At 41.7% G+C, this 25,742-nt stretch overlaps 1 protein-coding gene across 3 annotated transcripts in view; it reads right to left on the reverse strand.

The window, feature by feature from the left end:
• CCNC (cyclin C) overlaps window positions 1-25,742 on the reverse strand; it is a 44,887-nt gene that overhangs the window by 14,438 nt on the left and 4,707 nt on the right. For all 3 annotated transcript variants that reach the window (XM_055136423.1, XM_004605688.2, XM_055136422.1), the window contains exons 2-6: window positions 14,211-14,317; window positions 12,762-12,846; window positions 12,515-12,584; window positions 12,093-12,144; window positions 1,767-1,822 (exon numbers count right to left, since the gene is read on the reverse strand). In XM_055136423.1, coding sequence (XP_054992398.1) covers window positions 1,767-1,822; window positions 12,093-12,144; window positions 12,515-12,584; window positions 12,762-12,846; window positions 14,211-14,317 — 370 coding nt within the window. The remainder of the gene's footprint in view (window positions 1-1,766; window positions 1,823-12,092; window positions 12,145-12,514; window positions 12,585-12,761; window positions 12,847-14,210; window positions 14,318-25,742) is intronic.

The raw sequence follows: 25,742 nt of genomic DNA on the forward strand, positions 1-25,742 counted from the left end.
GGAGGGCCTGCTCGGGATGGGAGATGTGGGCTGAAAGTTGATTATAGAACAAACATGATGGTCATTTAATACCTGCATTGCAAACCACAACACCCAAAAGGAGAGAGAGAGCAAAAAGGAAGGACCTGCCACAGAGGCAAGGTAGGGGAGGGGACGGGGTGAGGGTGGTGGGAGGGATGCTGGGACCATTGGTAGCAGAAAATAGCACTGGTGGAGGGATGGGTACTTGTATGACAGAAATGCAAGCACGAAAGTTTGTAAGTCTGTAACTACCTCACAGTGATTCAATAATAAAAAATTTAGGGGCTGGAGCAATAGCACAAAGGGTAGGGCGTTTGCCTTGCATGGGGCCGACCCGGGTTCAATTCCCAGCATCCCATATGGTACCCCAAGTACCACCAAGAGTAATTCCTGAGTGTATGAGCCAGGAGTAACCCCTGTGCATCGCCGGGTGTGACCCAAAAAGCAAAAAAATTAAAAAAAATTAAAAAGTAAAACATTTTTAAAAAATAACCTTACAAGGTAATGATAGACCATGTCTAATAAAACATCAACAGAAATGTACATTTTAAAATAATGTGAAATTTCAAATATGGTTTCCATAGAATTCCAATTTACTAGTTGTCATTCCCAAGTTATATATTAGCATCACCTGAGAACTTTTAGAAAATACTAGTGTCTTAACCTTCACCTTAATCCATAACCTAAAAATTATTTAACCTGAAGAAGACTGGCAAGAGTATCAAAACATCCTTAAAGTTTTTTTTTTTACTTTTTATTAGTGAATCACCGTGAGGTACAATAAGAGACTTACAAACTTTCGTGCTTGCGTTTCAGTTATACAATGATCCAGTACACATCCCTCCACCACTGCCCATTTTCTATCACCAATGGTCCCAGCATCCCTCCCACCCCCCTTGCCCCCCGCCTCTGTGGCAGGGCATTCCCTTTTATTCAATCACTCCTTTTGGGTGTTATGGTTTGTAATAGAGGCATTGAGTGGCCATCGTGTTCGATCCATAGTGTACATTCAGCAAGCATCTCCAAACCAGAGCAGGTCCTCCAAACACCCTCTATTTGGTGGTCCCTTCTCTATCTGAGCTGTCTTTTCCCCTAGCATGTGAGGCCGGCTCCCAAGCCATGGGGCAAACCTTCTGGTCCTTATCTCTACTATTTTTGGGTGTGAGTCTACTATTATGTTATAAAATATTCTTATTTTGCTGGACAACCAAGACTTGATAATTGTTGCTAATAGATTTAATGACAAGCAATTGTTATTTAGTTCATAATTACAATATATATATTGCCATATTTGAAAGTATCATTTCTAGGAGACTATTCAGTTTAATACAGAATGGAGTTAGTTTATATATAGCTTTGACAAGTAGTTTTTTTTTAATTGAACCATCATGATAGAAAGTTACAAGGTTGTTCATGATTCCGTTTCAGTCATACTACGTTCCAATACCTATCCCTTCACCAGTGTACATTTCCCACCACCAATGTCCCCCCGCAGTTTCTCTCCCACCACCTTCCCTACGAGCCTCCCTCCCCCACTCCCAACCCAGTCTGCCTCTATGGCAGGTACTTTTCTTCTTTTTCTCTCACTCCCTCTTTCCTTCTAGACATTATGGTTTGTAATATACGTACTGAGAAATTATCATGTCTATCTCTTTACCTACTTTCAGCACTCAGTTCTTGTCCAGAGTGATCATTTCCAACAGTCACTGTTTGACAAGCAGTTTTACTTTATATGATATACTTACATGGTTCATTCTATAAGGAAATTCCTTTGGAAAGGCGTACGAAAATCTAGTCTTTACTGCGGGAAACAAAAAAATAACCAATGAGAAAATGGCAAAGAAACCAAAACAAAAATCTCTTTAACACAGTATAAAAGATTTGAGAGAAGTCTGTATGTATCATTTTTAGTAGTAATTGGAGACTCAGATTTTGTTCATAGGGAAAAAAAGACTAAGTAGTATGAAGCACAGCTTTGGATATTTCCTGCCCTGGTACAGTTACTATAACCCTTCCCAGTGTCCTTACAAATTAAATTCTGGTGTGAAGGGACCAATCCCACGAGGCACTATAGGTCTACTCTTAGAAAGAAGCAGTTTCACTATTAAGGGAATTACTGTTCATACTGGGGTCATTGATTCTGATTATACTGGTGAAATAACAATCGTTATCTCAGTGCCAACTGTTTGGAAATTTAATATGGGAGAAGCACATTGCTCAGCTTCTCTTGCTTCCTTTTGTTATGCCAGACTAATCCACTCACACTAGCAGGGGAAGTTTTGGTAGCACTAATCCTATGATTGCCTATGTTGCCCATCTTAGAGATGGCAACCGCCCACTTCTAACTCTTGAGATTCAAGAAAGAAATTTAAGAGAATGACTGACTCGGAAGTCGATGCCTCTATCATTTCTACCCAATATTGGCCCCGTAACTGGGCCATGCAGGCAATACCCTATGGTTTGCATGGAATAGGCATGATGCCTTCTTCCTCTGTCCCGTCAGAGTGCCAGATGCTTAAAATGTATTGGCCACAAGGTCATTACAGCCACTTTCCAGCCCTACGTAGCACCCATACCTCTGAGTTTATGGGAACGAGATTTATTTGAGCAATAGCAAGCAGAGATGAGGATTCCCATTCCAGTTCCCAGTGTGGGCTCCAATTCTGAAGTCAACCCATTTAAAAAGGGAACACTGCAACTTTAAGCCCATCATCTCTTCATATTCAGTAGATATATGGCATGTTAAAACAAAAACAAAAAAGGAGGTACTTCCCCACTTGAATGTATTGGGGAAACTCCTCGTAGGAGGAAAAGTCTATGCCAATATTTTAACAAGTAACAGATCCACAAAGAAAATTTGGGTTCCACTACAACTAATTCACTGAATTCAACCCTCAAACCGTCAGAAACTATTTAACCCCCTAAATTCCAGTTAGCCAAACCGATTTCAGCTGGAAGTCAACAAGGAAATTGGAGGAGTCACCATCAGAGAAACTGCAAAAAAGATTTTCTAGCTTCTTTACAAGACTGTCTGACAATTTCTTAGACTTTTGATTAAAGTTCTCCAGAGACTCAATGATGTGACCACCACCACTACAGCTGCCAGAACAGCTCTACAAACCTCATCGAGATGCATGATGTTGTCGAAACGCAGAAAGGTGATTCATCACCCCTGGACAGTGCAAGACAACTGGAAACTTTATTACAAGCACTGCTCTGGGTCCAGGGTTGGACTGAAATCTTACTACAAATAATAAGACTGTATTATGATTTGGAATTGTTCCTTTAATTCAAAGTTTTGTGTTTTTGTAAAAAGAAAAGGGGGAGGTGTAGGATAAAGTTGGGTTTGTCCTTTCAGACTTGCGCAGCAGGGGACTTAGGTTTATGGCTTACATCCATCGCAGTGCTCCCATTCCTTTGTTTATCTGTAAACTCTTCTCTGTGCTCTCCCCCCAACCAATTAGTCACCTTTTCCCTAATCAGATTCTGTTAACTTGTAAGATCAGATCCTTCTAAGAAAACTGAACTTGTATTTTAAGTTATGTCTTTTACATAGTTTTCCTTAAAGCAATGTCCTTTCTGTATAGACACAGGAAGACAGTTAATATTATGCTTTTGTAACTCGGGAGTTAACTGACTCCAATAATATTTACTCCAGGACATTTGCTTCCTTAACTCAGTTGTCCTTAGTTCCTAAGCACCCCAAAAGCAGGGTCCCAACAAGGGACTGAATGGACCCAGGGCAAGCTGTGAGCTACCCTGATATAGAAATGGGCCAGGCCAAAGCGCCACAATACTCAACTATAAGTTGAGAGCATGGTCATGGACAAATGCTGTCATGGTATCAAAAGTAATTATTAGACTAGGACCCTGCTGGGGTTAGGAAGACTAACCTGACCTAAGGACTGTGGTCTGGTAGGATGTCCTCAGGAAGAACCAAACTTTAAGTTTGATATATCACTTACTGTGCTCATACAGAATAACATTGCTAGAAATACTAGAAGTAGATTTACTACAACTATTTAAATGAATTACTAGCTAAGAAGAAAGTGATATACTCTGGATGGGATCCCGCCCATAACGGATCTCCTAGTAATCTGGAGTAATCTCCTTAGATGAAATTTTATCCTTGAGTTAATGTCCTGGAGGACTGGCCTTACCTCTTTGTTGATTTGTTCAACCCTACCTTTGTACCACCACCCTACATGATTGCTATATAAACTAAGACTGTAGGAGAATCAGATGGTAGAAAAGAAAAGGAGTCAGGGAGTTGTCAGAGCAAGAAGTAGTCAGAGTCAGAATCAGAGGATCTGGGATCTAGGAATGAGGGGCTAGAAAGGAAGAGTATGTGAGATGGGAGAGACAAGACATTGAATAAACAGCAACTAATCACTATCAAGGAAATTGAAATGGTAATCAAAAATCTTCCCAAAAACAAAAGCCCAGGCCCAGATGGACTTACTAGAGTTCTTTCAAACCTTTAAAGAGGATATACTGCCAATGTTTTTTAGGCCCTCCCAAGAAGTACTTAAACTGTTTCATTGGTTTTAGGAAAATGCATTTATCTCTACCGCTACCCCTCCCTCTAAACACTAAACCAAATCATATTCCTCCAATTTTCAATGTAGGTCTTAACTTTTCAGAACTGTTTTAAAAATTTTTTTTTAAGTTTTTGGGTCACACCCGGCGATGCACAGGGTTACTCCTGGCTCATGTACTCAGGAATTACTCCTGGCGGTGCTCGGGGGACCATATGGGATGCTGGGATTCAAACCCGAGTCAGCCGCGTGCAAGACAAACGTCCTACCCGCTGTGCTATTGCTCCAGCTCCAGAACTGTTTTAATTTTACAGAAGAACTGAGGAAACAGTATTTCCCCATCTACTCCCTAGTTATGGACTAAATGTTTGTGTTCTTCAAAATTTGTATGCTAGAGGGGACCAGAGTGACAGTGAAGAGAGTAAGGGCACTTGCCTTGCATGCAGCCAACCAGGGTTAGCCAACCTGGGTTCAATCCTGGCACCCCATACAGTCCCCTGAGCATAGCAGAAGTGATCCCTGAGTGAAGAACTAGGAATAAGTCCTGAGTACACATCAATGGTTTCCAGAGCAAACGAACAAATTTGTGCACTCAAGTCCAAACTCCTAATACATTTGGAGACAGGCCTTGAGGTCACAGGGTGGGCATCAGCATTGAGCTACCAATGGTACGTGCCAGCATCACCATGAAAAAGTGAAGTGGAAAGATAGAGCTCCAAGTGAACTAATTCACTGGTCAATTTACACCTCACCCACAGATAGATAATGGAATGGCTGGCGATGGAAGATGGCAGCAGGGGTTTTTCTCGCCAATGTACCATGTGCTGCTGAGTTTTTATTGTCTCCCTCAACTCAATTCAACAACACATGATACGATACATAAGAAGTGAGAAACGGAAGAGTAGGCCATGGCGAAGGCAGGCCCGTGCACAAGGAGGACGCAGGGGCGACCTTCCCAGGCTCTTCCAGGACTACGGGCGGAGGATGGGCGGCGGGCACACTCCTTAGAGTCTTCCAATCGCTCCCTATACGGCAAAGTCGAAGTCGTAGTGGTAGTCTCGGTCATCAGAGCTAGTCTCTTCGAGGACCTCAAAGTCTCCAAAGTCTCAGTTTTCCTCCTTGTCTTCTTGTCTTCTCTTCGTTGCTGTGCTCTTTCTTTCTATCTTCTTCCTTTGTGCTCTGCTTCTATGTGTGCTGTTGTGCTCTTTTCCGTCTGTCCTCTGTCCGTGCCGTTGTGCTGTCTCAGTAAGTCTTCTGTCTCCCGTCAGTGCCGATGTTTTCTCCTTCAGTCTGTCTTTCTCTCTGGCTCGTGGTCTCTAGTCTGCTGCCATTGTATTCTCTTGTCTTCTTCCGACCTTCTATCTTTCTGATCTGACTTCGGCGACCTCGTAACCCCCTGACAGCTTAACTATCTGACTTTCTTCACCTTCTGACCTCGACGACTAACTTGACTTCTCCGACTAACTTGACTTCTCCGACTGACCAACCCAACTATCTGACTTCTGTGACTTTCTAACCACCCTACCCCCTTACAGCATAGTTTAGGGTGGGAATACAAAAGTTGGGTTGAACATTAACGAATCAAAGAGAGTTAAGGCCACTGCTCCAGGAGATTAATTACTCTGGACAAAATCTCATCTAAGGAGATTACTTCAGATTACTAGAAGATCAACTCAAGGGTGGGATTCCATTCAGGGTGTGTTGCTTTCTTCTTTCCACAGCTAGTAATCCACTTAAATAGTCATAGTATTTCACTGCAGCACTGTCTTCCCGTTGTTCATTGATTTGTTCAAGTGGGTACCAGTAACATCTCCATTGTGAGACTTGTTACTGTTTTCTGACATATCGAATACGCCATGGGTAGCTTGCCAGGCTCTGCTGTACAGGCGAGATACTCTGGTAGATACTCCTCATCTCTGAGAGGGATGAAGGAATCAAACCCAGGTCTGCTGCATGCAAGGCAAACGCCCTATCCACTGTGCTATCGCTCCCTATTTCTAGCAATGTCATTTTGTATGAGCACAGTAAGAGATACATCAAGCTTAAAGTTTGGTTCTTCCTGAGGACATTCACTATATATTCCAGACCACAGTCCTCAGGCCAGGTTAGTCTTCCTAACCTCAGCAGAGTCATTATTCAGTTACCTCTTTTGGGTCATGACAGAGTTTGTCCATGACCGTGCTCTTAACTTATAGTTAAGTATTATGACGCTTGGCCTGGCCCATTTCAATATCAGGGTAGCTCACAGCTTGCCCTGGGTCCATCAGTCTCTTTTCGGGACCCTGGAGTGCTAGGAACTAAGGGCAACTGAGGCTTAAGTCAAGTAAATTTGGATGCTCAGGGGTAAATATTATTATGGAGTCAATTAACTCCCATGTTACATACCATAGTATCAACTGTCTTTCTGTGTCTAAACAGAAAGGACACTGCTAAATAAACCATATAAATGACATAAAGGAAAGAGAAAAGCAATATAAGATTATTAGTTGTACCTCAGTTGCTCTGTTGTAGGAGTAGCTCAATAAACCTTAAGCTCCCACAGGGAGCAGCAAAGTGTTATCTAACACTTTGTTACCCATGGCTAAAGACTAAGGAAAACTGAGAGGAGAGAGAGCCTATGGGGTATGATCCTAGAGAGGTCCAGCAACAGGTTATAGAGCAACAAGATTCCTAAAGGGACACAGGTGAGAGGGCTCTGGCTATAGATTTCAGACAGGGAAAGCATACACTGGATAGAAAATGGTGCAGGGACAAGACTGGGTCATTGTACACCAGTGACAAGCAGACAAGGACTTAGGGCACAGTATAATGAACTGGGTATCAAGGGAGAAGATGAGTGAAGTCATACACAGGTGAAAAGAGAGGACTTAAGACAGTGGGGAGGGACTCAGGCCCATCTACTTGAACTATATAATAAACTTAAGGTTCTGGGTTTCGTATACAAATTTTCATACAGTACTTAAGAACCCAGACACACTGGAATAAATCCACTTTTGTGCTAACAAACATGTAAACCAAGTATATAAATCAGTATAGACTCAGATATTTTGCATTTTGGGCTATAATCCGAAACTACTTAAAACTTTTTGTTCCTCAAATTCTTCCAGCTTTGACCTTTGAAAAACCTTCCTTTTGTCTCCTTTGTGTATGATCATCTTTTTCCCTACTTCCCTTTGCTCTGTTGGTCTTGTGTCCTTTACATATCCTCTTTTTTTTTTCTTTTCTAAATTTAGTCACCATAAAATTACAAGGTTACTCCTGACTGGATTTCAAGCATACCATGTTTCAACACAGACCATTTTACTAGTGTCCTTTTATGCTCCCCATCTACCAGTCAGCTTCTATGAGGTACTTATATGAAAGCATGTGCTTACACACACACACACACACACACACACACACACACACACACACACACACACACACACACACACACACAGAGTTCTTACTGTGATTTGCAATACTGTTGCTGAGAGTATTGTCTCATAATTCACCATCTTTCTTGAATACCTCCCTCCACCATAGATGTTGTCCCCTCCCTGTCCTATCCTCTACCCCCTCCCCGAGGCAAGTTTCCTACTGAGTATCAATTCTTGTGTTCATTTATTTTCACTGTCGAGGTATTTGTTATTCCACACTATTCTTTATATCCCACATATGAGATTATTCTGTGTCAGTCTCTCTCCTAACTTCACTCAGTATGATACTCTCCAAGTCCCTTCACATAGCAGCAAATTTCACGACTTTATCTTTTCTTGTGGAGTAATATTCCATTGTATGTATATACCATAGCTTCTTTATCCAGTCATCTATTCCTGGACATTTGAGTTGTTTCTAGATTTTGGCTATTGTGGAGTTGACAGTGATAGTAGACAGAGCAGCAAGAAACATAGGGGTGTCTTTGCTCCATTTTGTACATATTGCAGACATTTTCGGTTTGCACAACCCTTCCCTTTCCTCTACTGATTGGGGCTTGCCAAACACTAGGTTATTTAGCACATTTAGCTGTGCTGCTTGCCAGCAGCTGCACACTAGGTTGCAATACACACTAGGTGTTGCTTCTTTTAGCTGCAGACCTTTCACACATGGCTGATAAGTAGAAGAAAATCACTCAAAATACCTGTGAGCGCAGACAGCAAATGACAAGACTGTGTTTGGTACATGTGATGGCACTGGAGATTGGACTTGCAACATCACACTTGCAAGGCAGACACTTTGGCCACGGAGTCATCTCCCAGCTCATTAGTATTTCTGACTATTTCATTACTTATTAGAACTATAAAATAGTCCACGTTCATCATATATATTTTCTGTCCCAGTCCCTATAATTAGTCATCTCTCCAAGATAATCTAGTTCCTATAATGAAGGATGATAAACAAGGATATAGAAACTAAGTGCACGCATTACTGAGATGCTATTGCTTCTAGATGCTATTAACTGATAAGCACCCCCCATGTCCATGCATATTAAAATATTAAGTGTGCAAATAAGCATTATATTTGTTAAAATATTCTAGAGTGTGTACACTGTGATTTACTATTAAATATAATAGCAACACTTACATTAACATTAAGTACAACTTTAGTTTCATACTAATATCTTTAACGCTAATTATTATATGGAATATTCTGATCTCCTCTTTTTACTTATCTTTAAATTCCCATTCCAGGGATTAAGAGACAGTACAGCAATTAAGACACTGGCATTGAATATGACAAACCCCAGGAAGATTCCTGATATCACATATAGTACCTCAGCACAACCAGAAGTGACCCCTGAACATAGTCTGGAATAGCCCTACGAACAGCCAAGTGTGGACCCAAAAATAAAAACCATCAAATCAAATATACATTGCTCTGTATCTGCCATCAATTTACCACAGATGTATTCATGTAGTGGAATTGTTCGATACCGCTCTCTCTCTCTCACTCTCTCTATATATATGTATATATATAAAATAGTGTTAAAATCATAAACTTGTACTTCTTCACCCTAGATATCAAATTAATCAACTAAACTAAACTACAATGCAGTTTGTTTTGTCAGACTATGTGCATTTCCAAAGTTACTCAGGTTAGCAGTTCTCCCTTTCTCCACTCAGGTTTTCTCATGCAATAGAGTTAAATTTGCTTTTTCTCACTGAATTCTTTGCGATGTAACTTCTATACTCATCTGATAGCATCTAATGATACTATGCTCTCTAAAATATTACATACCAAAAGGTCTGGTTCATATTGTCTATGCACCACAGTTCAACTACATCCTATTCTTAAATTTATTAAGCTCTGTATTTCTACCAGCTTGCTCCATTTTCTAGGAGAATTATCAGATATATAATACTTAGTATATCCAAGGTTAAATTTGTTTTTGAAACCCACTTATTCATTTCTGGAACTACATACAGCTCCCAAATGCCAAGGCATAAAACGTCAAATCATTTTTGATAGAGCTGGTGCTAAAATCTTAAACACAAACTGAGCCTACAGATTATAGAATTTAGGAAGTAAATACTAAAGTTTCGGATTTAGGGACAGGAATGTGGCTGAGTGGTAAAGCATATGTGAGGCCCTTGGTTCAATTCCTGACATGACAATAAAGTTATAATTTGTAATCAAATGTTAAAAATTTATCTGTGCATGAAATTTTTTTTTAAACTTGGTAATATGTATTTCACATTCAGTGGTACTCAGTACCCATTCCTAGCTTTGTACTCAAGAATGACCCTTGGGAGTGCTCAGTGTCAAACTGGGACCAGGCAGTACAAGTAAAATGCCTTATCTCCTGAAATATCTCTTTAGCTCTTCAATTTTTTTTTTATTTTTGGGTCCCACCCGGTGATGCTCAGGGGTTACTCCTGGCTCTGCACCTGGGTTGGCCGTGTGATAAGGCAAACAGCCTACCTGCTGTGCTATCACTCCAGTCCCCCCTCAATTTTTTTTTTTTTGCTTTTTGGGTCACACCGGCAATGCACGGAGGTTACTCCTGGCTCTGCACTCAGGAATCACCCCTGGCAGTGCTCAGGGGACCATATGGGATGCTGGGAATCAAACCTGGGTCAGCCACGTGCAAGGCAAACGCCCTACCCGCTGTGCTATTGCTCCAGCCCCACCCCTCAATTTCTTAATAATTCAATTTCCTAGTTGCCATTTCATTATCTCATCATTGCGGTGTATCTGGCATACAAGTTCTATGACCAAACTACTATTCATTTGTCCTTAAAAGTTACTAAAAGAAGGGCCAGGAAGATAGTTTAATGGACTGGAATATGTGCTTTGCATGCAGGAGGCCTGGGTTCAATCCCCAATGTCACATAGTCCTCCATGCTACCAAGTAAAGGGCACTCCCCAAGGTGCGGTCCAAAACCCAAATAAAGTTACCAATAAGATAGGACATAGGAAGGACTGAGTTAAATTATAACGTGCTTTTCAACCAGGTTGCTTTTCAACCAGGTTTAGTTCACAAACTTAAAAAACTTTTTTAGAAGATCACAGAAGTAAAAAAAAATAGTAATAATCCAAATTCTCACTTGCTTGATGTCTTTTTCCTTTAAAGTCATGACGGGGGCGGGGGGGGGGAAAGAAAGAAAGAAAGAAAGAAAGAAAGAAAGAAAGAAAGAAAGAAAGAAAGAAAGAAAGAAAGAAAGAAAGAAAGAAAGAAAGAAAGAAAGAAAGAAAGAAAGAAAGAGTCATGACTCACAGGTAGATAATCGGCATTTATTTATTTATTTATTTATTTTGCTTTTCTGGGTCACACCCAGCAATGCACAGGGGTTACTCCTGGCTCTGCACTCAGGAATTACCCCTGGTGGTACTCAGGGGATCATATGGGATGCTGGGAATCGAACCTGGGTTGGCTGCGTGCAAGACAAAGGCCCTAGCCGCCGTGCTATTGCTCCATTCCCAAATTCCATCATTTTTAAAATAAGAACTAAGTCAAAGATAAGGCAATGTGCTTAACGTTAAGCAGTTGTGGCATAGAGACAAATGTGGAATAATTGGTTTTACTAACTAGTCAACACTTATTTGATGCTTTTGAATGAATAATTACTATATACTTTAGGTATTAAAAGATAATGTTTTAAGAGATAATACTGTAAGTGGTTTAAAAAACTTCTGTATTTTCATTTAACTTCATCTTTAAAACAGGATAAGCTTTTGTTTTTAAGTTTTGTGTCTTTGGGAAAGACACACCTGGCAGTTTTCAGAGCTTTCTCCTGGCTCTGCACTCGGGATTGTACCTGCTGATGCTCAGGAAATCACATAGATAAATACATAAAGATAAATTTATACATTTATTTCATTTTTAAATTAAATAACACTAATTTACAAGGTTGTATATTAGTGGTACAACTTATTATCTCTTTAAGATGTGTATTATGATTCCACACCCATCACCAAAGTACCAATATTCCTTCATCATGCTTCTGATTATGGCGATAGCAGGTTCCGGCCAGAAGATCCTGATAGCACTACACCTGAATTTAGCACTCACAAACCAGTGAAGTACTGAACCCAAAAGCTATATGCACTTACATACAGAAGTAGCAGCAGCAGTCAATCTTGTATTTGAGACTACTCCAAATTCCTAGAGAAAGAGGATAAGATTAGGGATATAGTAATATGATGAAGCTAAAAATATGCAGATAGTTCTCTCATTTTGCATTTATTACTGATCTGTCAATATCTTTGTTTTGTTTAGTGGCCACACCAGTGATATTCAGGAGTTACTCCTGGATATGCACTCAGGAATTACTCCTGGCAGTGCTCAAGGGACCATTTGGGGATGTCGGGGATTGAATCCAAGTGAGTTCATGCAAGGCAAATATCCTATCCACGGTAGTATCCCTCTAGCCTCCCAACCTATTACTATTTTTAAGTAGGCAATATGAAAACTTGAGCAGATTAATCAATACACTATACTAACCATACTTAGATAAAAAGCATGTATTCCATACCTCAACTTTGGATGCTAAAAACACACAAGTAGGAGCCATTAATACAGGATCTATACTTTTCAGAGAATACCTAAAATACATGAAAACAAAATTAAATGTCATTTATATAAGAAACATTTCTTGAAAAAAAAATCATCATTCTATGCCAAATTCATCAACAGATTAAAAATTAAACAGGAGCGGGAGGGAAAAAAAAAGAAAAAAAAATTAAACAGGAAAACTGTAGTCTTCAAATTAACAATCCTACCTGGCATAGAATCTCTTGAAATAGACTGTAGCAGTGGCAATAACTTGTTGTCTTAATTTAAGATGTTCACCTAATGCCTGGATAACTAAAAGAAAAAAAACACAGTTTTAAATGTGCCTTCTGACATCTTAATATTAACAGTGAACAGTAACTTCTATATGGTTAAATCATGATGATATTCACTTTTTCCTATGAAATAAACCTATACATGTTTTGAAATTCTACTTGGAGCACAGTGGTCCAACATATTTGCCAACTTGTTTAAAAATATTGGTAGATATAATAAATAAATAGAAAAACTGGCAAACAATGGTTGGATTAAGTACTTTTATTATTTTCAACTTTTATATTAGTTTTAGAATAAATATTAAAAATCAAAAATGACGGGGCTGGAGCCATAGTACAGCGGGTAGGACTTTTTTGCCTTGCACGCATCGACCCGGGTTTGATTCCCAGCATCCCATATAGTCCTCTGAGCACTGCCAGGTCTGATTCCTGTGTGCAGAGCCAGGAGTAACCCCTGTGTATTGCCAGGTGTGACCCAAGAAGCAAAATAAATAAATAAATAAATAAATCCAAAATGAGTCCTGGAAATAATCTTAAATTTGGCTTAGCAGTATATTATAAAGGCTTAGAGAGATTAATGAATACTTTTGAAGTTGTCCTGAGTATCTTTAGGATGCAAAATTCACCAGAGACTTCATTTAGATCACTTCAAGAATAAGGACCTCAGCATAATCCTCATTTGGTGTGTGTGTGGGTAAGTGTGTGTGTGGAGGGGGGGAGATGGGGGAGCTGCCCATATCAACCTGAGATGTGTGATTCCTTTCTTGTACTTTACAGCATAACTAACTCTGCTTTCTCCCTTGTAGAGAAGCTCATGTTCTCTCTTGAATGTTTGTGTCTGCCTGCCTTCCTCTCCTACTTCCCTAAACAAAACTATTTTGCCAAAAGAACAAAAAAAAAATAGTCGGAATAACATCAATGCTATTATAAACTATGATACTGCAATAAAAACATAAAATAAGAACAACAAGAGGGCCTAGAGGAGGGGAAGTACTTTTAAATAAACCTCTGATCAAATGTTAAGAAAACAAAAAGATCCTGCAAAAAAGAAACTGAGTAACTTTTTATGCTTATGTTTTATTGGTTTGGGGCCACATCCAGCAGAGTTCATGGTTTACTCCCTGGCTGTGCTCAGGCATCATTCCTGGTGGGACTTGGGGGACCATATATGTACCAGGGGACAAACCCTGGTCAGCCCATGCAAGGCAAATGCCCTACCTATCAGCTGTACTAGCTGTTCTATCTCAAGCCTTGAGTACATTTTTAAATACATAAATGTAAATAAAAATTTAAGGACTAAAACAGTTCATCACAAATTACAAAAATTTCCTCAACTCATAAGTACCCAACTCTACCACTTTAACTGACTTTTAAAAAACTTACCATTTGTAAAAAATATTTGTAATTTCCAATATTCTTCTTCTGAGAGAAATTTTAAGTCCTTTTGGCGTTCCTTCAACAGATCTTGTTTATCCAAAATCCATTGTAAACTAGAAACAAAAATGTTAAGATATGCTACAGAAATCAACAAAATCACAGAAAATATTCTACAGGTCATCTTTTTGAGAGAGAAAAAAATAAACCTCTAAGAAGCAGCCTTCAAAGCATTTTCACATTTCTTGAAACTGATACTGAGAACCATTTCACAAATGTAAACACTCCAAAAAAAACAAATTCTGCTTTAACCATTTCTCCCCTTAGGGTCTTTCTGAGTCACAAGCTCATACTGTTTCATTAATCCTAACACTCTCCTCTAAGATGAATCTTATAATCAGCTATGCTATATGGTCTTTTAAGTTAAAAGTTGTTTCATAGCTTATTACAACAACCTTCTCCTACTTCTTCCTCCCTAATCAGTATCATATTTCTAACCAGTTATGAAATTGCCATAACCCCGTCCCCAAATGGATTCTATAACCTGATGTTCTCAGTCTTTTGTTGTTGTTTTTTGTTTTGGAAGGAGAGGGTGGAGCATTTGGTAGTCTTTTGTTGTTGTTTTTTGTTTTGGAAGGAGGAGAGGATGGAGCACAAGGGGCAGTTTGGAGGGAGGTGGGGGGTAACAGGGGTGGAGTGGTACTGCTGATAGGTACTCAGGAGCTATTTTCAACTCAATACTTCCTGGTGGTCATACCCCTTGAGCTATCCCTGTCATTTATCTCATCCGGTTTTCTTGGTCAAGGAATTTGTTGCTACGAGTCAGAAAGATAGTACAGTGGGTAAGGTGCTAGCTGTATGTACAAGGGACCAGGTTCAATTCCAGGCACCACACATAAGTCACCCAGTCCTGCCAGGAATGATTCCTGAGTGCGGCACCAGAATTAAGTCCTAAGCACCACCAGCTATGACCTCCCCATCCCCAAGGAATGTGTCACTCAACATCCTTTTCAATCGTATCATAGTACTATGGAGAGATAATTAAGCTTCATTAATAGATTTGATTATAGTTTTTCACACACAATTTCAAGGAATGCCTTTGTAGTTTATTCTTAAATATTTACTAATAATATCTTTAAAGAACCAATGATATGAGGCCAAAGAGACAGTACAGGATGTAACACATTTATCTGTCTAGCAAGCAGCTGTGTTGGCCATAATCTAGTTCAAGGCACAAGCATCGTCTATGGTCCCCAAAAGCATCAGGGTGAGAGTGGCCCCAACTCCTTCCCACGGCCAGCCCCTAAGCTCTCTGGGTGTGGCTCAAAGCTCCTCCTGCCATCTCCCACACTCCCCAAAAAACAATCTCTCTGATAACTCTGGAGATTATTTTCTTTATTTTTCTGGGCTATTCCTGCACTGCTCTCAGGAGACCATGTTGTCCTGGATAATGAACCTAGGGTTCCGTCATGCAATGCACACACTGTAGCCTATTGAGAAACCTCTTCAGCTTGCTTTGGTAACCTGACCACAGTTCTCATTCCACAAAAATCACACAAATTTCCATTCCTATTGATAGAAAACGAATGTGTCTTGAAATATGGGCATATACTGTAATTCTAAAATGACCGTTTTTCTAACGAGATTGTTTACTATAATTAAGAAATCCTTCTCATCTATGGCCTGTGGAAATGGCTCTGAGGGCCAGTACGTGCTTAGAATGCAGGCGGCTAGGTTCAATCCCTAGAACCTCTTGGTGTGGCCTGAACACGAAATAAAATAAAATTACTCATCTGCAATAGTATCGTAGACAATCATTTGTCACAAATACTAGAACAGTCCCCAGATTTAGCACAATCTCTCAGTATTTATTTGCAAAACAAACTTAATGAAATATTTATGCAAATTTCCTCATAGTTATTGACTTCATACTTTTCAACATGGACTGGGCTTCTCAGACACAAAAGGACAAAAAACAAAATTCCCTCTTTTTTTTTTATTTTTTTTTGCTTTTTGGGTCACACCCGGCGATACTCAGGGGTTACTCCTGGCTTTGCACTCAAGAATTACTCCTGGCGGTGCTCGGGGGACCATAATATGGGATGCCGGGGATCGAACCCAGGTCGGCCACGTGCAAGACAAACGCCCTACCCGCCGTGCTATCGCTCCGGCCCCAATTCACTCATTTTTAAATACTCTTAAAAAGTATCTTTTCTTTCATCACTCATCTGGAATGTGTTCTAGAACAGCGTATAAACAGAGATCTATCTAAATGTTCTGTCAGATACTCATTAAGATATATGGATAACAATTACAAAGAATTTCCTAATGAATAATTTTGTCTCCTTTGTCTTCTCTCTCTCTACATCCCCTTTTCATTCTTCACCTCCCCCACCCTCTGTGTACAAAATAAAATCGAGCCTTATCATACATATTTCTACACTATCACTGAACTACATTCCCCACCCAATATTCACTATTTTAAAGTTTAAAACAAGGGCCAGAAAGATAGGAATTAAGTAAGACACTTGACACTTGCCCTGAATGTGGTGAATCCCTGTTCAATCCTTAGCACCACATAAGCCAAACAATTTAAAAACAATCAAACTCTGTGGTCAGGGGCTACAGGGATTATGATCTTTGCCTTACATATAGCTAAATCTGATTCACCAAAAGTGATCTGAGTAGAATGACAAGGGTACCCTCCAAGTGTTGGCCACTAGGTGTGGCCAAAACACCCGCCCCCATTCAAAAATGAGTTTAAATAATATTTACTGTGGAAAACAGCCCCTTACTACTATTCTTCAAAATTTTTCTGGTTATTTTATTTCATTACTATTCTAAAATCCAGCGGTAGCAGGTCTGGAGCACAGCGGGTAGGGCGTTTGCCTTGCACATGGCCAACCCGAGTTGGATTCCTCTGTCCCTCTCGGAGAGCCCGCCAAACTACCAAGAGTACCCCAGCAAGCTACCAAGAGTATCCTGCTCGCATGGCAGGGCCTGGCAAGCTCCCCATGGTGTACTCGATATGTCAAAAACAGTAACAAGTCTCACAATGGAGATGTTACTGGCACCCACTCGAGCAAATCGATTAACAACGGGACAACAGTGCTACAGTGGATTCCAAAATCTAAACTTTTATCAAGCTCCCCAAATGGAAACCAATTTAAAATATGGGGATACTGGAGCTGGAGCAGTAGCACAGTGGGTACGGCGTTTGCCTTGCATGCGGCCAACCCAGGTTCGATTGCTAGCATCCCATATGGTCCCCCGAGCACTGCCAGGAGTAATTCCTGAGTGCAGAGCCAGGAGTGACCCCTGTGCATCGCCAGGTGTGACCGAAAAGCAAAAAAAAAGGGGGGGATATTATATTAAATTTAGGTGTCATGCAGATGGCTCAGGACCCAAAACACCTGCCATGCAAATGGGAAACCATGAGTTCAATCCTCAGTGCAATTCCTATGTACTAAGTGCAGTCACCATGGCTATGATGTCTGGAATTCCCTCATTATCACAATGAAGAATGCAATCTCAGTACAAAGCCCAGTGTCTGAAAACTACAAATGAAGACGTGTGGGCACCAGCAACCCCTACTGTCAGAAAGTGTAAACACCACAACTAAAAGTGTAGCCCTCAGCAAGCATATGTACAAGCACCGTAACAAAAAATTGTGACCAAGCACTGAGTCTGCATGTAAATATGACCCTCAGTGAGCACAACCACCAGAACTATGAGAATCATCACTCATCAAAACAAGCATCAGGTTACATCCATCACAGGGCTCTAAAGAAACTGCCATTTCTTTGTTTTATCTGTAACCTCTTCTCTGTCCTCTCCTCCCCAACCAATTAATCACCATTTCCCCCTAATCAGATTCTGTTAACTTGTAAGGTCAGATCCTTCAAAGGACACTGAACTTGTACTGTAAGTTAATTCTCTTATGTCTCTTGTGTAGTTTACTTTAAACAATGTCCTTTTTGTATAGACACAGGAAGATAGTTAATATTATGCTTTTGTAACTTGGGAGTTAACTGACTCCAAATAATATTCACTCCCGAGCATCTGCTTTCTCAGTTGCCCTGAGTTCCTAGCACCCCAAAAGCAGGGTCCCAACGAAGGACTGAATGGACCCAGGGCAAGCTGTGAGCTACCCTGGCATCAAAATGGGCCAGGCCAAAGCACCACAATACTTAACTATAAGCTAAGAACATGGTCATGGACAAATGCTGTCATGATCTGAAACGTAACGGTGAGATTAGGACCCTTCGAGGGTTAGGAAAGACTAATCTGGTTGAGCACTGCAGTCTGAGATCTACAGTGAGATGATACCAGGAGAGCAATCCTATAAGCTTAATGTATCTTACTGTGTCCATACAAAATAATTAATATTATGAATGTTTATATGTTTGTTGGACAAGGAGAGGAAAAACACACCTATGGGATTCCGCTCTTGGGTGGGTGCTCTTGGGTGGGTCATATTGCTGTCTTGCTGGATAAGTCTGTCCTAGAAAAAGCTTCCCCTGAGGGAAGGACTTGACCTCTGTTGACTGTATGACCACACCTATGTGTAAGCCCCAACCCCTCATGCTTCGGGATTTAAGGAGGGAGTAAGGGTGGGCTGTGAGAGAGAGAAGCAGGAGAAGCAGAGGAGAATGGAGGAGAGATTGGAATAAACTGCAACTGACACCAACCAGCCTGGCCTTTGTTCCCTCCTTTGTCCGAACATTGCCATCGGCCTCCAGGAGTGGGGAACACCACATGAGACCACGAAAGCGGATAGTGAGAGAGACAGCTGGCGAAGCCCTTCGTAATTTATTTTTCTGAACACACATCCGGCGGCCCTGGGTGCATACACACCACCAACCTTTTGGATAACAGCCGAACCATCAGCCAGTGCGCCGCTGCACAACTAAAGGTAAGAACAGGGTTCGGTAGACCCCACTCTAGAAAAGTTCAGTGGGAGAACAGGATTTTGTGGTTCGGTGAATTAGAATACTAGCCGTACTCCCCCACTAAAATGGGACAAAAACAGTGCCACATCAAGCCCTTTCAAAATCTTTCATGGCAAACTGACGTGGCAAGTTCTTTATTCAGTTGATAAAGCATTTTGAACATAGAACTGGACATCGTGTCTCTCAGGACCAACTCCAGTCCTGCCTAAAAACCATCTACAAATTTCATCCTTGGTTTCAAGATAATGGTACTCTGGAGCCTATGGTTTGGGAAAGGATTAAGGAAAATGTCTTCAGGGAATTTAAAGAAGGTGCTTGGATCCCCCAACAATTCTGGGTAACTTGGGAAATTGTTAACTCCATTCTTAAGGCTTTGGAAGGTGTCTCCAAGGAGGAGGATGTTAGATATACTATGGGATGCTTTCCACAGGAATTAAACAGAGAGTATCTTAAGATTAAGAATGAAATAAAGTTCCTACTACTGAGAGAGTCGTGCCCTCGGTTCCTCCCACACCCAAGCCTAGAAAGAAGCCCGATGCTCAATGCCTGGCTACACCCATACCCAAGCCCCGAAAGCAGCTCAACGCTTTTCCAGTGGAAACTCGTTCTCAAAGTAAAAATCTCTCTGATGCTGGTGAATTACTGCCAATTAATTAATGTCAATGACTGATATCAAGCCGGAGAGACCCCCACCTCCTCTGAATGACTCCACTTCTAGTGCTTCAGAGGAAAGTGATGTGTATGATGAGCCAGCTACCACTTTCTCAAATTCTGTGTGAGAGCGGCTTGGTAGAGAAAGCTTCTAACAGGAGCCGCTGCTCCTCAGCCAAGCAGCCTCTAGGCCACTCAAGACACGCTCCTGATAGAAGCTTACAGCTGAGACCTCTTGACTGTAAGTGGTCAATTCCCCCAGACACCTTGAGCTCTTGTCTATTTTTTCCCATCCAGCTGGAGGAAGATCAGTCTCTGTCTTAGGAAGGGTTAAGAATGGATTCACTCAATCATTTCTAAAAGGCCTGTGCCTCCTGCAGACCTACATCTCCATACTGTAGGGAGTATCTTACAGGCTGGAGTTAAAAGCTTATTGGGTACCTCAAGATTTTCATGTGGTCGCTAAGATCTGCTTACGCCCTTCTCAGTACATGCAGTGGAGGATGTGGTTCAATGATGAGGCCAAAGCAAAACTCCAGAGCCTAGACCATTGTGGGGAAATTTTTCAGGGATTAAATTGACTTATGAGATGTTAATATGTGAAAGTGGCACGACCCTAAGAAGCAAGTCACCTTGCCTCGCACTGTTTTTGCTCATGTCCATGAAGCCGTCCTGTAGGCCTGGAAGAAGATTGATGCAGATGCTGAATTTAAGGGAAACTATACAAAGATTATTCAAGGTGCCTCAGAACTTTATGCAGACTTCATAGGAGATTGATGGAAGCCACTGAAAGGCAGGCAGGCAAGAAAATTCAGGAGCATTTGTTGAAACAACTGGCCTTTGAAAATGCTACCAAGGATTGCCAGGCCATTCTGCACCCCATTAAGGAGAAGGAGGACATAATGGAGTGCGCAAAGGCATGTCAGAATGTTGGTTCTATCAAACATCAGGCATGCATTAATGCTGTTGAGGCCTATGCAGTACAGAGGCAACATCAGGGCTAATGTTTTAATTGTGGGAAATCAGGCCACTTCTGTAAGGACTGCAGGAGGCCTCCCAACCGTGCCACTGTGAGAGCGCCACCTGGACCTTGTCCACAATGCCCTAAGAGAAACCAATGGGCCAGGGACTGCCAAGGCAGATTTGCATCTCCTGGGCCCTGTCCCCGGTGTAAGAGGGGAAACCATTGGGCCAGAGACTGTCGCTTCAATTTTGATGCAGCTGTTGACCCCAATTCAGGAAACCTGCAAGGGGGCCAGCCCCAGGCCCCGCAAAATCAGGGTATGTTCCCAGCTGCAGCCCTTCTCCCTAATGTGGAGTTTCAAAGCTCCAATCAGTAGAATCACTGCAGCCAGACACAGCAGGAAGCGCAGCCTCCGATATTTCCTGCCCTGATACGGTTACTATAATCTCTGCCCAGTGTCCCTACAAAAAAATTCTGGTGTAAAGGGACCAATTCCACAGGCACTGTAGGCCTACTCTTAGGGAAAAGCAGTTTGACTATTAAGGGAACTACTGTTCATACTGGGGTCATTAATTCTGACTATATTGCGGAAACAGTGATTGTCTTTATGGTACCAACTGTTTGGAATTTAACGAGACAATGCATTGCTCAGCTTCTCTTACTTCCTTTTGTTATGTCCGGTCATTCCACTCGCCCTAGGACTGGAGGTTTCGGCAGGACTATTCTTTTGGTTGCCCATGTCACCCCTCTTAAGGAGAGCGTCCGCCCACTTACAACTCTTGAGATCCGTGGGAAAAGATTTAAGGGTATGATTGACTCAGGAGCTGGTATCTCTATTATCTCTACCCAATATTGACCCCATAACGGGGCTGTTCAAGAAATACCATATGATCTGCATGGAATTGGCATGATGTCCCCTTCCTCTGTCCAGCAGAGTGCCAGGCAGTTAAAATGATGCATTGGCCCAGGAGTTACAGCCACTTTCCAGCCCTATATAACACCCATACCTTTGAACCTCTGGGGACGAGATTTACATGAGCAATGGCAAGCAGAGTTTAGAATCCCCCCTCCACTTCCTCCTGTAGCCTCTGATTCTGAAGCTACCCATTTTTAACTGGAGCCATTGCAGTTCAACACTCACCACCCCTCCACATTCAGTGGAAATCTCACGATCCCCGTGTGGTGCTCGCAGTGGCCCCTTAGTAATGAAAAATTAAGGGCATTAGAATCATTAGTAGAAAAACAACTGAATTTGGGGCATACTGAAACCCCATTTTCAGAATGGAATTCCTGTCTTTGTTATCCAAAAGAAATCAGGGAAATGGCATTTGTTGACTGATCTAAGGAATGTTAATTCCACCATTTCCTTGGGGCTCCTCAGCCCAGCCTTCCTTCCCCTACTGCTATTCCTAAAGATTGGCCTCTGGTTGTTATTGACTTGAAAGACTGTTTTCATAATATTCCCATCCATCCAGATGCATAAGCGCTTCACATTTTCTGTTCCTTCCCTTAATGCTGCATCGATGCAACAGGTATCAGTGGACTGTTTTACCCCAAGGAATGACCAACTCCACTACCATGTACCAGTACTTTGTTGATTTGGTTTTGCGCCCTTCTTGCACTGTTTCCTCAAGTTTACGCTGTTCAGTACATGGACAATATCTTACTTGCCTGTTCTTGTGATAAGAGAGCTCCAAAGATTGTATGAGGATGTAATAACCCGCCTACCAGCAGCAGGATCACAAATAGCCACAGAGAAAGTCCAAATTTTGCCCCTGCATGAATACTTAGATTATGTCCTTGAGTGGACCACAGTGCAACCTCAAAACATTTCTATTTGTCATGATAAGCTTAAAACTCTCAATGACTTTCAAAATCTGCTGGGAAACATTAACTGGATCCGCCCCTTCCTCAGCATTCCCAACTCAAACCTCCGTAATCTATTCCTGACCCTCAAAGGTGACCCTGCCATCGACAGTCTGAGGCAGTTTACTCCTGAGGCTAAGAGAAAATTAGAATTTTTCCTAGACAAGCTCCAGAAATCCCATTTTTCTCAGTTTGCTCCAGAAGAAAAATTGTGGCTTCTGCTTTGATACCCCCCAGTCACCCACTGCCCCGCTCTGCTTTCAGGCCCAATGAATGGCTCTATTTTCATAATAAGGAGTCTCTGTACTCTGGTGCCCTGAGTTAATTGCTAAACTTATAATTAAAGGAAGACTGCTAGGAGCCCTTGCTTTGCTAGGATTTGACCCTCATATCATTGTCCTCCCTTGTCCCCACAAGGAAATCGCCTCCATCCTGCCCTTCAGTGATGTTTTGCAAAGAGCCTTAGCTGATTTTTCTGGAGAACTTTCCTCCCATTATCCAGCAGAAAAACACTTGGGATTTTTTTCAAACGAACTCCATTTGTCATTTCCTCCATCATTCACTTTTGCCCTTCCCCTATTCCTGATGCTCTCTGTATACTACATTGATGGCTCCGCCTCTAGGAAAGGCGGGATTGCCAGATCACCCCTATCTACAACAGTAAACACTAATTATACCTCTGCCCAACAAGTGGAACTTGCCACTCTGATTTACCTACTCTCCCATGTGCCAGGGCCTGCAAATGTCATCTCAGACTCAGCTTATATTGTTGGCATCTTCCCTGGTACCATGCCCCGAATCCTATATAGTTCAACAATTGCTTCAGCAGCTACAGGCTCTTTTACAAAGGCACTCTGAACCCATTTGTATTACTCATATCAGATCTCATTCTGGTCTTCCTGGACCTCTGACTCAGGAAAATGAAGCTGCTGATCTTCTGGCAGCACCAATGTTTACCTCAGCTGCAGAAGGGCACCAGGCCTTATACACAAACACCCACTACCGTCCTGTTCACCATAGTATCCCAATGCGGGAAGCCAGGCATATTGTCCATGCTTGTTCTATCTGTGCTCCTTTACACTGCACTCCCCAAGGAGCTGGAGCTAATCCCCGAGGCCTGCAGACCAATGATTTATGGCAAATGGATATTACCCATATCACATGCTTTCCCAAGAAAACTTTTCTCCACGTAGCTATACTTATTCTCACTTCCTATGGGCCATTCCCATATCTTCTGAGAAAACCAAAGCAGTCTATTTGTTTCTACTACAATGTTTTTCTGTCATGAGCGTTCCTTCTGCTATTAAAATTGACAATGGCCCAGCCTATACTAGTAAAGCTTTTTGAGCTTTCTGTGATGAATGGCAAATTAAACACATTACTGGAATCCCTTGTAAGCCACAGGGACAAGGCATATTTGAGCACGCTCATAGAACTTTAAAAACACAGTTATTAAAAAACAAAAAAGGAGGTATGCCTCTGCTTGACTCCTTTCCTTGACATTGTTTACTTTAAATTTTTTTAAATTTACCTCAAGGAGAGACTGGAGCAGTAGCACAGTGGGTAAGGTGTTTGCCTTGCATGCGGCCGACCTGAGTTCAATTCCTCCATCCCTCTCGGAGAGCCTGGCAAGCTACCCGTGGCATATTCGATATGCCAAAAACAGTAACAACAAGTCTCACAATGGAGATGCTACTGGTGTCCACTTGAGCAAATAGATGAACAATGGGATGACAGTGCTACCTCAAGGAGAGCAGCTGAAAGGCATTTTAAGGAAGGTGCACAGGCTCGGGAAATTATTAATTCTCCTATTTGGATTAAAATTGACAAAGAATGGGTAGTGGGAAAACTCCTCATTTGAGAAAAAGGCTATGCTTTTGTTTCAACAGATAATAACCCCACCAAGAAACTTTGAGTCCTATTGCGTCTCATCAGGAGTCGAATTCACCCACCTGGTTTGGCCCTCGGATCATCAAAGACTCCACAGCCCTCAAAAATCCAACTCCAAGCCATCGCCAAACCTGTCCCAGCTGAAAATCAAGAAACCAGAGGAATTTCCAGTGACAGAGGATCTGCCGAAGAAAATGCGATCCCTACAGGTCAGCAGAAGAAACCCCCAGACAAAGGCTTCTTGCTCTTGTAATGTATCATGGGGTCACACTAAGGATCGGACCCGAAGAAAAGCTATCCCCAAAGCCCCCTACACTCTCTTTAGCCCTGAAAACCTATTCCTGGTCATACTGGCTGTCTTGTCCTACAGTCCTGTGGCAAGTGAAGCTCAACACATCTACTGGACCTTCATTCCTCACCCCCCACTTTTACAGGTTGTAGATTGGACCATGCCAGGACCCCGTGTTTGGACTAACAACTCCTTCCTTTTACCCTCTCCTTGGGATTCAGAGATGCCTCAGTTACCTAATGAAGAAGGAACTCCTTTTAATTTTTCTCTAGGATACTCACTTGATCCTGTTTGCATTGGAGTGCCTCCCTGTCTTCCTCTTCACCCTCAGACGTGGATTCATACCTCGCCCCCAATACATACCTTCTCTGATCATTTGCAAAGAGATTTTTCTTTTACACGTGTCCTTTCCATTGATGTGACACCCACCAACTTAACCTCTCTAGGTCAACCTTCCATTCCAGTTTGTGAATCCATCTCTACGAAAGACTGGAAATACTCACCTAGGAAGTGGACAAAATGCCGGTCCCCCCTAGGCAAACTATCTCATCGTGATGATTATGAACTGGTAGACTGGGGACCTAGAGGCAAGTTCGTCTCTGATTGTACTGACGATCCTGATTATGTTAAATGCCATTTTCTCCCTGCAACCAATTGGCCTAGCACTTCTGCTTTTAATTTTTCTCATATAAAGACCCACAAACCGCTGGAATGGCACGATGGAGGATACGCCCCCCCTCGCCTTCGAGCTATGCGTAATGGAACACTCTATCCAGAACATACTGATCTATGGAAGGTGGCTGCAGCCTTAAGCCCTGGCCACTATTGGGAGGGATATTTAAGTGGCTATAAGCAGATCGTTTATACTTATTACGTCAATTATAAAGCCTCTTTCCACATGAAGGCATGTGTCAAACATCCTTATGTGT

The sequence above is a fragment of the Sorex araneus genome, chromosome 4 (genome assembly GCF_027595985.1).
Source record: "Sorex araneus isolate mSorAra2 chromosome 4, mSorAra2.pri, whole genome shotgun sequence".
Lineage (NCBI taxonomy): Eukaryota > Metazoa > Chordata > Mammalia > Eulipotyphla > Soricidae > Sorex > Sorex araneus.